Raw genomic sequence first — 12,218 nt, 5'->3', positions numbered from 1 at the left:
GCTTCACAGCCTTGGCCTCTTCAATGAGTTGCATTCTGGTGCATCCAGCTGCTGGTGACATGGTATCTCTACTTGCATGTCTGATAGGCATCTTAAAATGTCCTAAATTCAACTCTTGGTCAATGATTCCCCCAAACTTGTTTCGTCCTCCATCTTCCCCCTTTCAGTAAATGGCAAATCTGTTCTTCCAGGTGCTCAGCCAGGAAATTTTAAGAAACGAGGGAGAAGATGCCATTGACCTCTGGAGGTTGGTAGACAATAAAGGAGGGTAGTAGATTGTATAGTTTGGTCATATGAGAGTCAGAATTGCTTGTTCTTAATTTATTATTTCTTTATTATTTTTTGAGGTAGAGTCTCACTCTGTTGCCTAGGCTGGAGTGCAGTGGTGTGACCTTGGTTCACTGCAGCCTTTGCCTCCCAGGTTCAGGTGATTCTCCCACCTCAGCCTCCTGAGTGGCTGGATTTACAGGCATGCACCCGGACACCTGGCTAATTTTTTTGTATTTTTGTTAGAAACAGGGTTTCACCATGTTGGCCAGTTGGTCTCAAACTCCTAACTTCATGTGATTCGGCTGCCTTGGCCTCCCAAAATGCTGGGATTACAGGCATGAGCCACCGCGCCCAATCTGTTTATTTTTTGAGATAGGGTTTTGCTCTGTTGCCCAGGTTGGAGTGCTGCTTACAACAGCCTCGACCTCCTGGGCTCAGGCGATCCTGCCACCTCAGAACTCCCAAGTAAAATTGCTTTTTATGATCTAGAAAAGGAGTGTAGTCTGGAAGGAGAAGAGGAATAAGAATATATGTTTTGTCTCAAGGCTCAGTGGTACTGGAGTATGGGCTCCATAGAAACAGCTGTTCTCAGGAAGGTGAGGGAGTGCTCAGACAAGAGGTTGAGGATATTGGGGATTTTGCTGATGATGGACTGCGGATGTTTGGGGCTCGGATGTTTGGGAGATGGAGCAAGTAAGGTGTGGGGATTAGTGTGTAAGAAGTGAAGCCAGGCTCTGGGTCTCAGGGCTTCCAGTGGTGAGTGATATAATAGCTTTAAACAGGTAGATAATGGTGACGGGGTTTGAGAACTGGGGGTTTCTGGAGGAATGGGGTATCAGTGGGAGTGTCCTGCAGATGAAAGTTAGGAAGGCTGGGTGGCTGGGTCTCACCCTGCCCCTGATAGCTGCGCAACTTGCACCTTCTCCTTCCCTTTTGGTCCTTAATTTTCCCTTCTAAATGAGGACCCTGTCCACCCTGTCTAAAGTTACAACCTCCTTTTCCCACATGGCTTTTATTTTTCCCCTTTGCACTTATTTCTGTTTAACATACTGTGGAATGTGTGTGCGTGTGTGTCTTCCCCACTGGATTTTGATTTATGAACTGCTGTGTACCCAGGGGCAAAAACAATATCTGGCAGAGAGTAAGAACCCAATAAATGTTAGTTGAGTAAAATCAGACACACACACAGGCAAGGCTTGTCTTCTCTGTGATGTCCTGGTGAAGTGTATCTATTACATGGTGACAAAGTTACACTAGGAATTTGGTTAATTTTAAAGTCTGATAACTCATACAGAGTTACAGCATGAGCCAATGTAACTTTTATTGGCTCATGCCATAAGAATTACATTTCTCCTACCTGCCAGACATGGTGCTTGGCAGTAGTGAATATATAGATACCTTCAAGGAACTTCACGGATTGGTAATGAACGTGAAAGCAAAACACCACTAATGAGATAAGTGCTAGAAGAGTGACATCACTATTTTACCTCTAGGAATACAGATGAGGGGCTATCTGGTGGGTGAGGTGTCAGTAGGGAGATGAGAGAGGAAGGGACAGCTGTAACAGTGCGAGGTAAAGCCACAGGTGCTGGTGGTAACTTTTGTTCTAGAACTAGGGAGAAAACAGGTTCACCAATTGGGCAAAGAAACAATGTTAAACAAGGGCCAGAGGCAAGAAAGTGCTTAGCACGGGTAATATCTGATAGCGGCTTTTTTTTTTTTCTTAAGTGAATAACTTAAGGTATTTTATCTTCCATAGTTTAGTTCAACGAATCTAGCACTTGTATAAAATCATTAGTAATTGAATGTTTAGGTCAAAAAGGATCTTAGGTTTTTGATCTACTCAATTTGGTTATTTTTAAGACTTAAATGTAGCTCAATGCCCAATTGCTTTGCTAGTTCAGGTCTTTTGTATATGAAATATTGAGGACATTTTTATGCTGGGTTGAGATTTGGGCTTATTTTGGGTAGGACATCTAATGGCTTTACCTAATACATTTTGTTGGTTATCTTTGTCTACAGGTATTGGAAATCAGTAGCTCTTCTAGCCTTTGCGTTGTTTAAATATAGTGTCATTGGACTAAGATGTTCCTGATGCCAACCTCTTCAGAGTTAAACAGTGGGCAGAACTTCCTAACCCAGTGGATGACCAATCCTTCTCGGGCCGGGGTCATATTAAATCGTGGATTTCCTGTTTTGGAAGCAGACAAAGAGAAACAAGCAGCTGTGGACACTTCTACCAGCTTTCCTATTGAAGGCACACATTTTTCTGATAGCTTCAGCTTTATAAATGAAGAAGATTCACTTCATCAAAAACAGAAGTTGGAGTCAAACAGCCCTTACAAACCACAGTCAGATAAATCTGAAACCCATACAGGCTTTCCTCACATTAAAAAGGGACCACAGATAGTGGCATGTCACGACGCTCCTGGACACCAGGAAGAGAACAAAAATGACTTCATCCCAGATCTTGCGAGTGAATTCAAAGAAGGGGCTTATAAAGACCCACTTTTTAAAAAACTTGAACAGGTATAATAGGATTTGGGCTACTGTGGATTTATGTCATTGCAGGTTTCTGTTTATGTAATAAAGTCATCTGTTCCAGGTCTTCTTGTTTTTTCCCCTTCACTCTGAAATCCTCAGAATACCAGATTTGGTCCTTTGTCAAACGTGAAACATTAAAGTGTGTTTAATATGTAAAATATAATTATAGCGCTTATGATAACTTTAAGTTGTTGCCTCCTTTGGCAAAAAGTAAGAAATGGTTGTTCAAGTATTGGGGGAAAAAATTGGATGATGTACTGAAGCCCAAACTATTTTAACAATCAAAGGATTTATGTGACTATTTCGGTTTCTTAATTGAGATAGTTGATATGATTTCCTTCGTAAGGATTTGAGTTTTAGATTTTTGGTGGCTGATTTAGTTACCTAGAGATCCCTGTCTAAAACTTCTTACCAGGAAAGATAGGAGGAGGGAGATGGGAGAAATTAAGGGAACAAGGGGTCCACGAAGAAATGTTGATTTAATAAAATTAATTTTGTATTAAAAAAGCTGAAAGAAGTACAACAGAAGAAGCAGGAACAATTGAAAAGGCAACAGTTGGAGCAACTACAGAGACTCATGGAAGAACAAGAGAAGCTGCTCACCATGGTGTCTGGGCAGTGCACACTTCCAGGTATGCTTTGCTTACACAGAGCCTCGGTACAGTGCACACTTCTGACCTGTAGTTGTTTGACAGGTCATTTCTATTGTTCCTGTATCACGTGTTGTAAACTCCAGTTTCTTTAAGGGCCAAGCAGATAAATGTGAAATGGTAGAGTTGTAATATAACTGGAACAAGAAGGAGCTGCGGCATTCTGGTGTGTGCCTGCCCTGCTTTAAGGCATTCATGTTTATTCATTAAAAAAAAAAAAAAAATGAGCTGGGTATGGTGGTCCATGCCTGCCGTCCTAGCTACTCTGGAGACTAAGGTGGGAGGATTGCTTAAGCCCAGGAATTTGAGGCTGCAGCAGTGAGCTATAATGGCACCACTGCATTCCAGTTGGGGCAACAGAGTGAGACTCTGTCCCCCCAAAAACGGTCCAATAGAAGAAAAGTCAGATTTGGCCTAGAGCTACTACTGGTATCCAACCCCTGCTTGATGAATGAAAGCTGTTGGGTGTCATAAAGGTAAACACATGTAGAAGCCACTCTGTTCACCTGAAGAACCACAGCAAAGATATTTTCTGGGGTAGGAGATGATAGTATCCTGTTGTGTGACCTGTTAGTTAACGGAAAGCATCATGTGCCAATCAGGAAAGAAAACTGGAAATGTGACCTGGAGCAGTGGTTTGAAAGTTTCTTGACCACACTCTGTAGTGGTAAAAATGTTTAAAACCGTGACTCATAATGACAGCAATTTCATGTCATCAGTCCTTATTGGTGTTCCTGGCATGTAGTGAGGACATTTTCTATCTTGTTTATTCTAATTCTATATCATTTTTAAAAATGCTACATCTGATGACAGAATTATAGATTGTGTCCCATAGTTTGAAAAAAACTGAGGTTGGAGCCATATGTTTGCTTCTTGGTGCTACTTTTAAGAAATATACTTTACTGACCCAGGAAAGCACCTGTTCTGCTCAGAGATTGTGCTGGGCATTGAGAATACGAGAAAAAGAAGACTTGGCAAGTGAGTGAGGCTGGGTGCAGGGGTTGGGTGGGGCGTGGTTGTGAGAATTGTAGTGCACGAACAATGGTTTAGGGAATTTGGATGTTTATCTCAGAGAATATAGAAAACATTGCCTTAAAATAGTTGAATGGCTTAGGGTTTCTTTATGGAATACATACAAAGAATAATCAAAATCACTTAAATAACAGCTGTGATACTTTTAAAGGTAGAACCAGCACTATGACAGAATGACAGGAAAGCTTATTTCAAAGTTACTTACATAAGATCTAGCCTCATTCAGTCATGGAGCGGTTTGCTTTGGGGCAGTGGTTTTCAAATATTTTGGTCTCGGGCCCCCTTAGGATTCTTAAATTTTTGAGAGCCCCAAAGAACTTTTGTTATATGGGCTGTATTTATCAATAACTTACTGCATTAGAAATTAAAACAGGCTAGACATGGTGGCTCACGCCTGTAATCCCAGCACTTTGGGAGGCCAAAGTCAGTGGATCACCTGAGGTCTGGAGTTCAAGACCAGCCTGGCCAACATGGTGAAACTCCCTCTATACTAAAAATATAAAAAATTAGCTGGGCGTGGTAGCACACGCCTGTAATCCCAACTACTCAGAAGGCTGAGGCACGAGAATCACTTGAACCCAAGAGGTGGAGGTTGCAGTGAGCTGAGATTGCACCACTGCACTTCAGCCTGGGTGACAGAGCGAGACTGTTTTCAATCAATCAATGGTTTTGTTAATCACCATTTCCTAATAAAGGGAAAAGATAGTTTTATCACTGCGGAGAAGCCTTAGTGGGTGGGGTCACTACTGGGGAGAAAAGAAAATGTTGAAAGAAGTCATCAGCTTTGTTGCTTTTCTTAATTGCAAGGTTTGGGTTTACTGCCTGATGATCAGAGCCAGAAGCACAGATCTCCAGGAAATGCCACCCCTGGAGAGAGAGTCACATGCTGCTTGCCATCACATGTCTACCCAGACCCAACCCAGGCAGAAACGTACACTTCCAACATTTTATCCCACGAGCAAAGCAACTTCTGTAGAACTGCTCATGGAGACTTTGTCTTAACTTCAAAACGTGCTTCTCCTAATTTATTTTCTGAGGCACAGTATCAAGAAGCACCTGTGGAAAAAAGTAATTTAAAAGAAGAAAACCATAACCATCCTACAGGTGAGCTACTTGTGTGTCTCTCTTCTGTACTTACAGTGTTACTAAGTTGTCCTAAGATAAAGCCTTTCTGTGTTTTTTCTTTAAAAATTGTTTTTTCAAAGATGGAGTCTTGCCGTGTTGCTCAGGCTGGACTCAGACACCTAGGCACAAGTAATCCTCCCTAATTAGCCCCTGAGGTAGGCACATGCTACCCTGATAGCTCTTTCTGTGTGGTTATTTTTTTCTTGTCCCCTGTGGCGTGTTTTTTTTTTTTTTTTTTTTTTGGATTCAGACTCTCGCTCTGTCACCCAGGCTGGAGTGCAGTGGCACAATCTCGGCTCACTGCAACCTCTGCCTCTAGGGTTCAAGTGATTCTCGTGTCTCAGCCTCCCAAGTAGCTGGGATTACAAGTATGCGCCACCATGCCCAGATAATTTTGTGTGTTTTTAGTAGAGATGGGGTTTCACTGTGTTGGCCAGGCTAGTCTCAAACTCCTGGCCTCAAGTGATCGGCCTGCCTTGGCCTCCCAAAGTGCTGGGATTACAGATCTGAGCTACTGCACCCAGCCTTCATGCCTTGTTCCTAATTTAGAGTAAATTCATCGATGTGGAAAGCTCAAATATGTTTTTCTTCTTTTTTACATGACATGCTTCCCTAGCCTTTTGTTTTGGAAAATTTCAAACATCTAAAAAAGTTGAAAGACCACTACAGTGATTACTGATACAGCCACCACCTAGATACAGCAGTTAATATTTTGCTGTATTTACTTTGTCATTGTATGTATATGTGTATATATCTTCTATATGTATATCCTTATCTTTACCTCTATTTGTGTATAATTTGCTGAACCATTTCAGTGAAAATAATATGCAGGTATCTTGTTACTTCATTCCAAATATTTCAGTATGCATCAAGTAAAAATTAGGACATTCATCTGTTTAACCACAATGCTGTTATTATATCTAAAGAAGCTAATGATAATTCCTTAATATTCAAGTTCATTTTGGAATTCCCGCACTTATCCCAAAATGTCTTTTAAAGGTGCTTTTTTTAAAAGGATCCAATCAGATTCATGCATATCCAGTTAAGTTCATGTATTATGCTTGATTCTTATAACTCTTTAGTCTTTTTAATCTCTAGAAAAGCCCACCACTTTTTTTCCTCATGACATGAACCTTTTGAAGAATGTCAAGTGTCTTTATTTTATTTTTGAGACAGGGTCTTGCTCTGTCACCTAGGTTGGAGTACAGTGGCACCATCTTGGCTTATTGGAACCTCTGCTTGCTCTCAGCCTCCCAGGTAGCTGGGATTACAGGCATGTGCCACCACGCCTGGCTAATTGTTGTTGTTGTTGTTGTTGTTTTTTCAGAGATGGGGTTTCGCTATGTTGACCAGGCTGGTCTCAAATTCCTGGCCTCAAGGGATTCTCCCGGCTTGGCCTAAGTGCTGGGATTACAGGTGTGATCCACCACACCCGACCGCAGGTGTCTTAATTGCAGTTTTGTAGTTTCTTTTAATTATATTAAAGAATTCCTTGAGTGTTGTAAAATCTTTGACATACATCACTTTTAATTAAAAAATTTTTTAGCATAGTAACTTGTAAAATTTTCATGTTTTAAGACATTAATATGCTTTTCCTGAGCTAAATTGTTCCTAATTTTTATCTCAGGAGAACGTATTTTATGTTGGGAGAAAATGACAGAACAAATTCAGGAAGCTAATGTTAAGAACTTAAAACAACATGATTCCTCAGAAGTGGCTAATATTGAAGAAAGGTATTGTTCATGTTGAAAGTGAGAAATGTGACTATTCAGTACAATAGCTGGCCTTTGTTATTGAACACTTGTTTGAAAGATCTGTACTTTTCTTGTTTCTGCTTGACAATGCTGTAAAGTATAAGGTTAAAGATACAACCTCTTACATACTGTCAACAGCAAAGGAGGTTGGGAGATATGTCAGTTAAAGCTGCTTTGACATTGTGTTGTCAAAGCTTTTTCACTTAAGAGAAACATCTGGATAAAATCAATTTTCTCTCAAATAGTTAAATCCTATTTTTGGAGAAGGGAAAAATTAAGTATTGGCATCTCCCATTGGGTGTCACTTATTAATTATAATTGCATAATCAATTTAGTTACAGAATTTTAAAATATGGCAAAGATAAAGTATTTTATCACTTAAGTAAGTTATTTAAAAAATGTATTTCAAAATTTTTGAATATAATATGGACAAAATGACTTTTCTGATTATTACTCTACTCACATTAAGGGCCTTTCTTAATTAAAACAATGCATATTTAGTGATCTATTTTTGAAATACATTTTAAAGTTATTTGCTGAATATGTTACTCCATGTGTTAATCTGTAGTCGATAGACGGACTTCAGAAGGGTTCTTAGGACTCCAAAGTCATGTGAAGAGTGTTGTATGTTTCTGTATTTTAAGGGGTGGAGCGGGATTGTGGCTTTTGTTAGCTTCTCAAAGGGAGGCGCTGATTTTGGGAAAAGTTAGTTCTCCGTATTGTCAAGGGTTTCTATACCAGGCACACTAAGTGTAAAATATTCACACATTATGATTTGCGTGTGAAATTAACTTTGTGTTTCTAACTAGGCCCATTAAAGCTGCTATTAGAGAAAGGAAACAGACCTTTGAAGACTACTTAGAAGAACAGATTCGGTTGGAAGAGCAAGAACTGAAGCAAAAACAGCTGAGGGTGAGCAATTGTGCTCTTCTGATTAAGTTGTTCTAAGGCTTTAGAGATTTATCTATAATTTGCCTTAAAAATAACTTTGAGATGACTTGGATATACCAAAATTAATTCAAATATTATTACTTTATTTTAGGAAGCAGAAGGACCACTGCCAATCAAAGCAAAACCAAAAAAACCATTTTTAAAACGAGGAGAAGGTTTAGCCAGATTTACTAATGCTAAATCTAAGTTTCAGAAAGGGAAAGAAAGTAAACTAGTGACTAACCAGAGCACTTCCGAGGACCAGCCACTGTTTAAAATGGATAGACAGCAACTCCAGCGGAAAACAGCTCTCATCAATAAAGAGCCGTGTGCAGACAACCCTGCCCTTAAAAAGGAGAGTAAAGCTGGAACCAAGAGTGGTTCTGTCACCCTCAGTCAGAAGCCGAAAGTGCTGAAGTGTAGTGACAGGAAAAGTCTTTCTCCATCAGGACTGAAAATACACACAGGGAAGAAATGTGATGGGCAATTTAGAGACCAGATCAAATTTGATAAAAGAGTCGCATCTAATAATAAAGAAAATGTGCCTGAGTGTCGAAAACCTTGCGATACTGGTGGCACAGGGTGGAATAAGACTCAAGGTAAAGACAGACTTCCTCTGTCGACAGGGCCGGCCAGCCGCCTGGCTTCTAAGAGTCCCATGAGGGAGACCATGAAAGAGTCTGAATCTTCTCTCGATGTTTCTCTTCAGAAAACGTTAGAGACTTGGGAACGAGAAAAGGAAAAAGAAAATTTGGAATTAGATGAATTTTTGTTTTTAGAACAAGCTGCTGATGAAATATCATTTTCTAGTAATTCCTCATTTGTACTGAAAATCTTAGAAAGGGATCAACAGATCTGCAAAGGTCACCGGATGTCTTCCACCCCTGTCAAAGCTGTGCCACAGAAGACAAATCCGGCAGATCCCGTTAGTCAGTGTAACCGCAGTGAGGATTTGGACCACACTGCACATGAGAAGGACGGTGAGTGTGGAGTGACACCCAAACAACTTCATTCACTGTGCTCAGCTGATGAATCGAGGGAACAGCCTTGTAAAATCGGTAGGAAAGCCGTCCAAAAGAGCACTTGTGAAGATCAAATGGAATGGAATGCAGGTGACGATGAAGCTGTTCCGAACGGTGACAGTAGCACTGACTCTGAGGAACAGCTTGATATTACCATAAAACCCTCAACTGAGGATAGAGAAAGGGGCTCCAGCAGCAGAGAGGACAGCCCACACGTCTGTGATGGTAAGGGGCCTTTTAAGGACAACGGGGCCCAAGAAGATAAAAGGAGAGACGTCGATCTGGATTTGTCTGATAAAGATGACAGTAGCGATGAGTCTATCATAGAAAGCGTAAAACACAAAGTGTCTGAGCCTGCAAGACCCTTATCTCTAAGTGTGAGTAAAATGGACTTTGATGATGAAAGAACTTGGACTGACCTTGAAGAGAACATGTGTAATCATGACATTATTCTTGGGAATGAATCCACTTATGGGATGCCGCAGACATGCTACCCTAATAATGAAATAGGTATCCTGGACAAAACAATAAAAAGGAAGATTGCACCAGTCAAGAGGGGAGAAGACTTGAGCAAGTCCAGGAGGAGCAGAAGTCCTCCTCCTACGTCGGAGCTGATGATGAAATTCTTTCCTGCTTTGAAACCAAAACCAAAGTCAGATTCACACTTGGGAAACGAACCCAAGTTAAACATAAGTCAAGACCAACCACCTGGTGAGTCAGAGCATTATAAAATATGTATCAGAAGGTTAGAAAGTTAACATTTATCAGTATGCTGTCAGAATGCTTAAAATCCTAACTTTCCTTATTGCTCAATAGAAGTCAAATTAATGGGTGATTGTAAAAATTTGATTTATTTTGTGGGTCGATATAAAGCTTTAAAATTAATTACTTTTTAATAAAGTGAGATAACATCAAAGCTTCTACATTTCCATTCCTCCCCAGACCTGCTTCAAGTCCCCCTTCTAGAGGTACCAGTATTACCATTTCATGTATGTATTCTACTTTTTTTTTTTTTTTTTTTTTTTGAGGCAGAGTCTCACTCTGTCGCCAGGGCTGGAGTGCAGTGGCCGGATCTCAGCTCACTGCAAGCTCCGCCTCCCGGGTTTACGCCATTCTCCTGCCTCAGCCTCCCGAGTAGCTGGGACTACAGGCGCCCGCCACTTCGCCCGGCTAGTTTTTGTATTTTTAGTAGAGACGGGGTTTCACCGTGTTAGCCAGGATGGTCTCGATCTCCTGACCTCGTGATCCGCCCGTCTCGGCCTCCCAAAGTGCTGGGATTACAGGCTTGAGCCACCGCGCCCGGCCCATGTGTGTATTCTAAAGAGTCCATGCATAGAAAAGCATATGTGTCAGTTTGTGTATAATTATTTTTCTATACAAATGAAAATATGCTTTTTGCATACTGTCCTGCACTTTGCTTATGATAAATTTTGAACATTGTTCTAATGCATATACACATCTTCCTCATTCCATTTAATAGATGTGTAGTGTTTCTGTTGATGTAACGAACTTTTTAAACTCACGCTGAAAGATTTCTTTCCATTATATTGTATTATAAACTCTGACTGCCTAGCAGAGCATAGGTGCTTTAAAATAGAAATTATAACGTTATTTTTCAAAAACTCTGATTTTAAAAGTAAATTTTTTTGTACAAAGTTTGGAAGCCTAAAAAATATAGAAGCAAAAATATTTACAACGTAACTACCCAGAAGTGACTGCTATGCCATTTTGGGATATTTCCTTCCAGTCATTTTTTCTATGTAGTTTTAATATGACAGAGTTTATGATTTGTCTCATTCCTTTAGCCTTGTGGATCACATTTCTTTTTTTTTTTTTTTTTTTTTTTTTTTTTTTTTTTTTTGAGACGGAGTCTTGCTCTGCCGCCCAGGCTGGAGTGCAGTGGCCGGGTCTCAGCTCACTGCAAGCTCCGCCTCCTGGGTTTACGCCATTCTCCTGCCTCAGCCTCCCAAGCAGCTGGGACTACAGGCGCCTGCCATGTCGCCCGGCTAGTTTTTTTTGTATTTTTAGTAGAGACGGGGTTTCACCATGTTAGCCAGGATGGTCTCGATCTCCTGACCTCGTGATCCGCCCGTCTCGGCCTCCCAAAGTGCTGGGATTACAGGCTTGAGCCACCGCGCCCGGCCAATTTCTTTTCTAAAAAAGTACTAATTGATGAAATGCTTCTTTGAATTGAAGGACATGAAGCACTGGCTATTCTACATTTTAAATAGCAATTTGATAAAGGGAAAAAATCTTAATTTGCATTTATTTGATTAGTAGTAGGGGGTAAACTGATTTTGGTATTGATTAGCTCTTTAGATCTTTTGTGGATTGCTTATTCGTGTTCTTAAGCTATTTATATATATTGGTCTTTTAAAAATGGATTTGAATGATTTCTTTTTGTGTATCATGTGTTGATTCCTTATTAGGTCAATACTCTTTTCAGGTAGATTAATTCATAAATACACACTGATTTCCTCAGGAAAGTTAGGTTTAATATTTTTCCTTTTCATATTTGAAGCATTGTTTCTAATGCATTTTAATGGCACAGATGTTTGCCATATTCTTGGTTCTTAGTGTTCTGGCTAGTTAGTGTTTTTGCTGCAGTAAGGCCTTTTTTGAAGTTCAGTATTTATGGCCTATTTCATAGGTGACAATGCTCGATCCCAGGTTTTGAGAGAGAAAATTATTGAATTGGAAACAGAAATCGAAAAGTTTAAAGCCGAGAACGCATCTTTAGCTAAACTTCGCATTGAACGAGAAAGTGCCTTGGAAAAACTCAGGTACGTTTGGGTCTGTAAGTTGGGAAAAAATATGCAGTGATTCAGTTATACCTTTAAGACCATCTATAAACAGTCTGAAACATTTTAAATCAATCCAGCAAATGTAAC

General features: G+C 40.2%; 1 protein-coding gene across 6 annotated transcripts in view; it reads left to right on the top strand.

Moving 5' to 3' along the window:
• The window catches only part of CENPJ (centromere protein J), a 46,679-nt gene that overhangs the window by 9,113 nt on the left and 25,348 nt on the right, over positions 1–12,218 (top strand). For all 6 annotated transcript variants that reach the window (XR_004443383.1, XR_004443382.1, XM_033236836.1 and 3 more), the window contains exons 2-8: positions 2,293–2,799; positions 3,323–3,446; positions 5,304–5,600; positions 7,249–7,354; positions 8,185–8,287; positions 8,418–10,038; positions 11,978–12,110. Coding sequence is in view for 4 of the 6 variants with exons in the window: in XM_033236836.1 (XP_033092727.1) it covers positions 2,356–2,799; positions 3,323–3,446; positions 5,304–5,600; positions 7,249–7,354; positions 8,185–8,287; positions 8,418–10,038; positions 11,978–12,110 (2,828 nt within the window). In the remaining 2 variants the exon portion in view is untranslated. The remainder of the gene's footprint in view (positions 1–2,292; positions 2,800–3,322; positions 3,447–5,303; positions 5,601–7,248; positions 7,355–8,184; positions 8,288–8,417; positions 10,039–11,977; positions 12,111–12,218) is intronic.

The sequence above is a fragment of the Trachypithecus francoisi genome, unplaced genomic scaffold (genome assembly GCF_009764315.1).
Source record: "Trachypithecus francoisi isolate TF-2019V2 unplaced genomic scaffold, Tfra_2.0 Contig01461, whole genome shotgun sequence".
NCBI lineage: Eukaryota > Metazoa > Chordata > Mammalia > Primates > Cercopithecidae > Trachypithecus > Trachypithecus francoisi.
The sequence above is the reverse complement of the archived record's forward strand: the minus strand, read 5'-3'. Positions and strand labels throughout refer to the sequence as shown.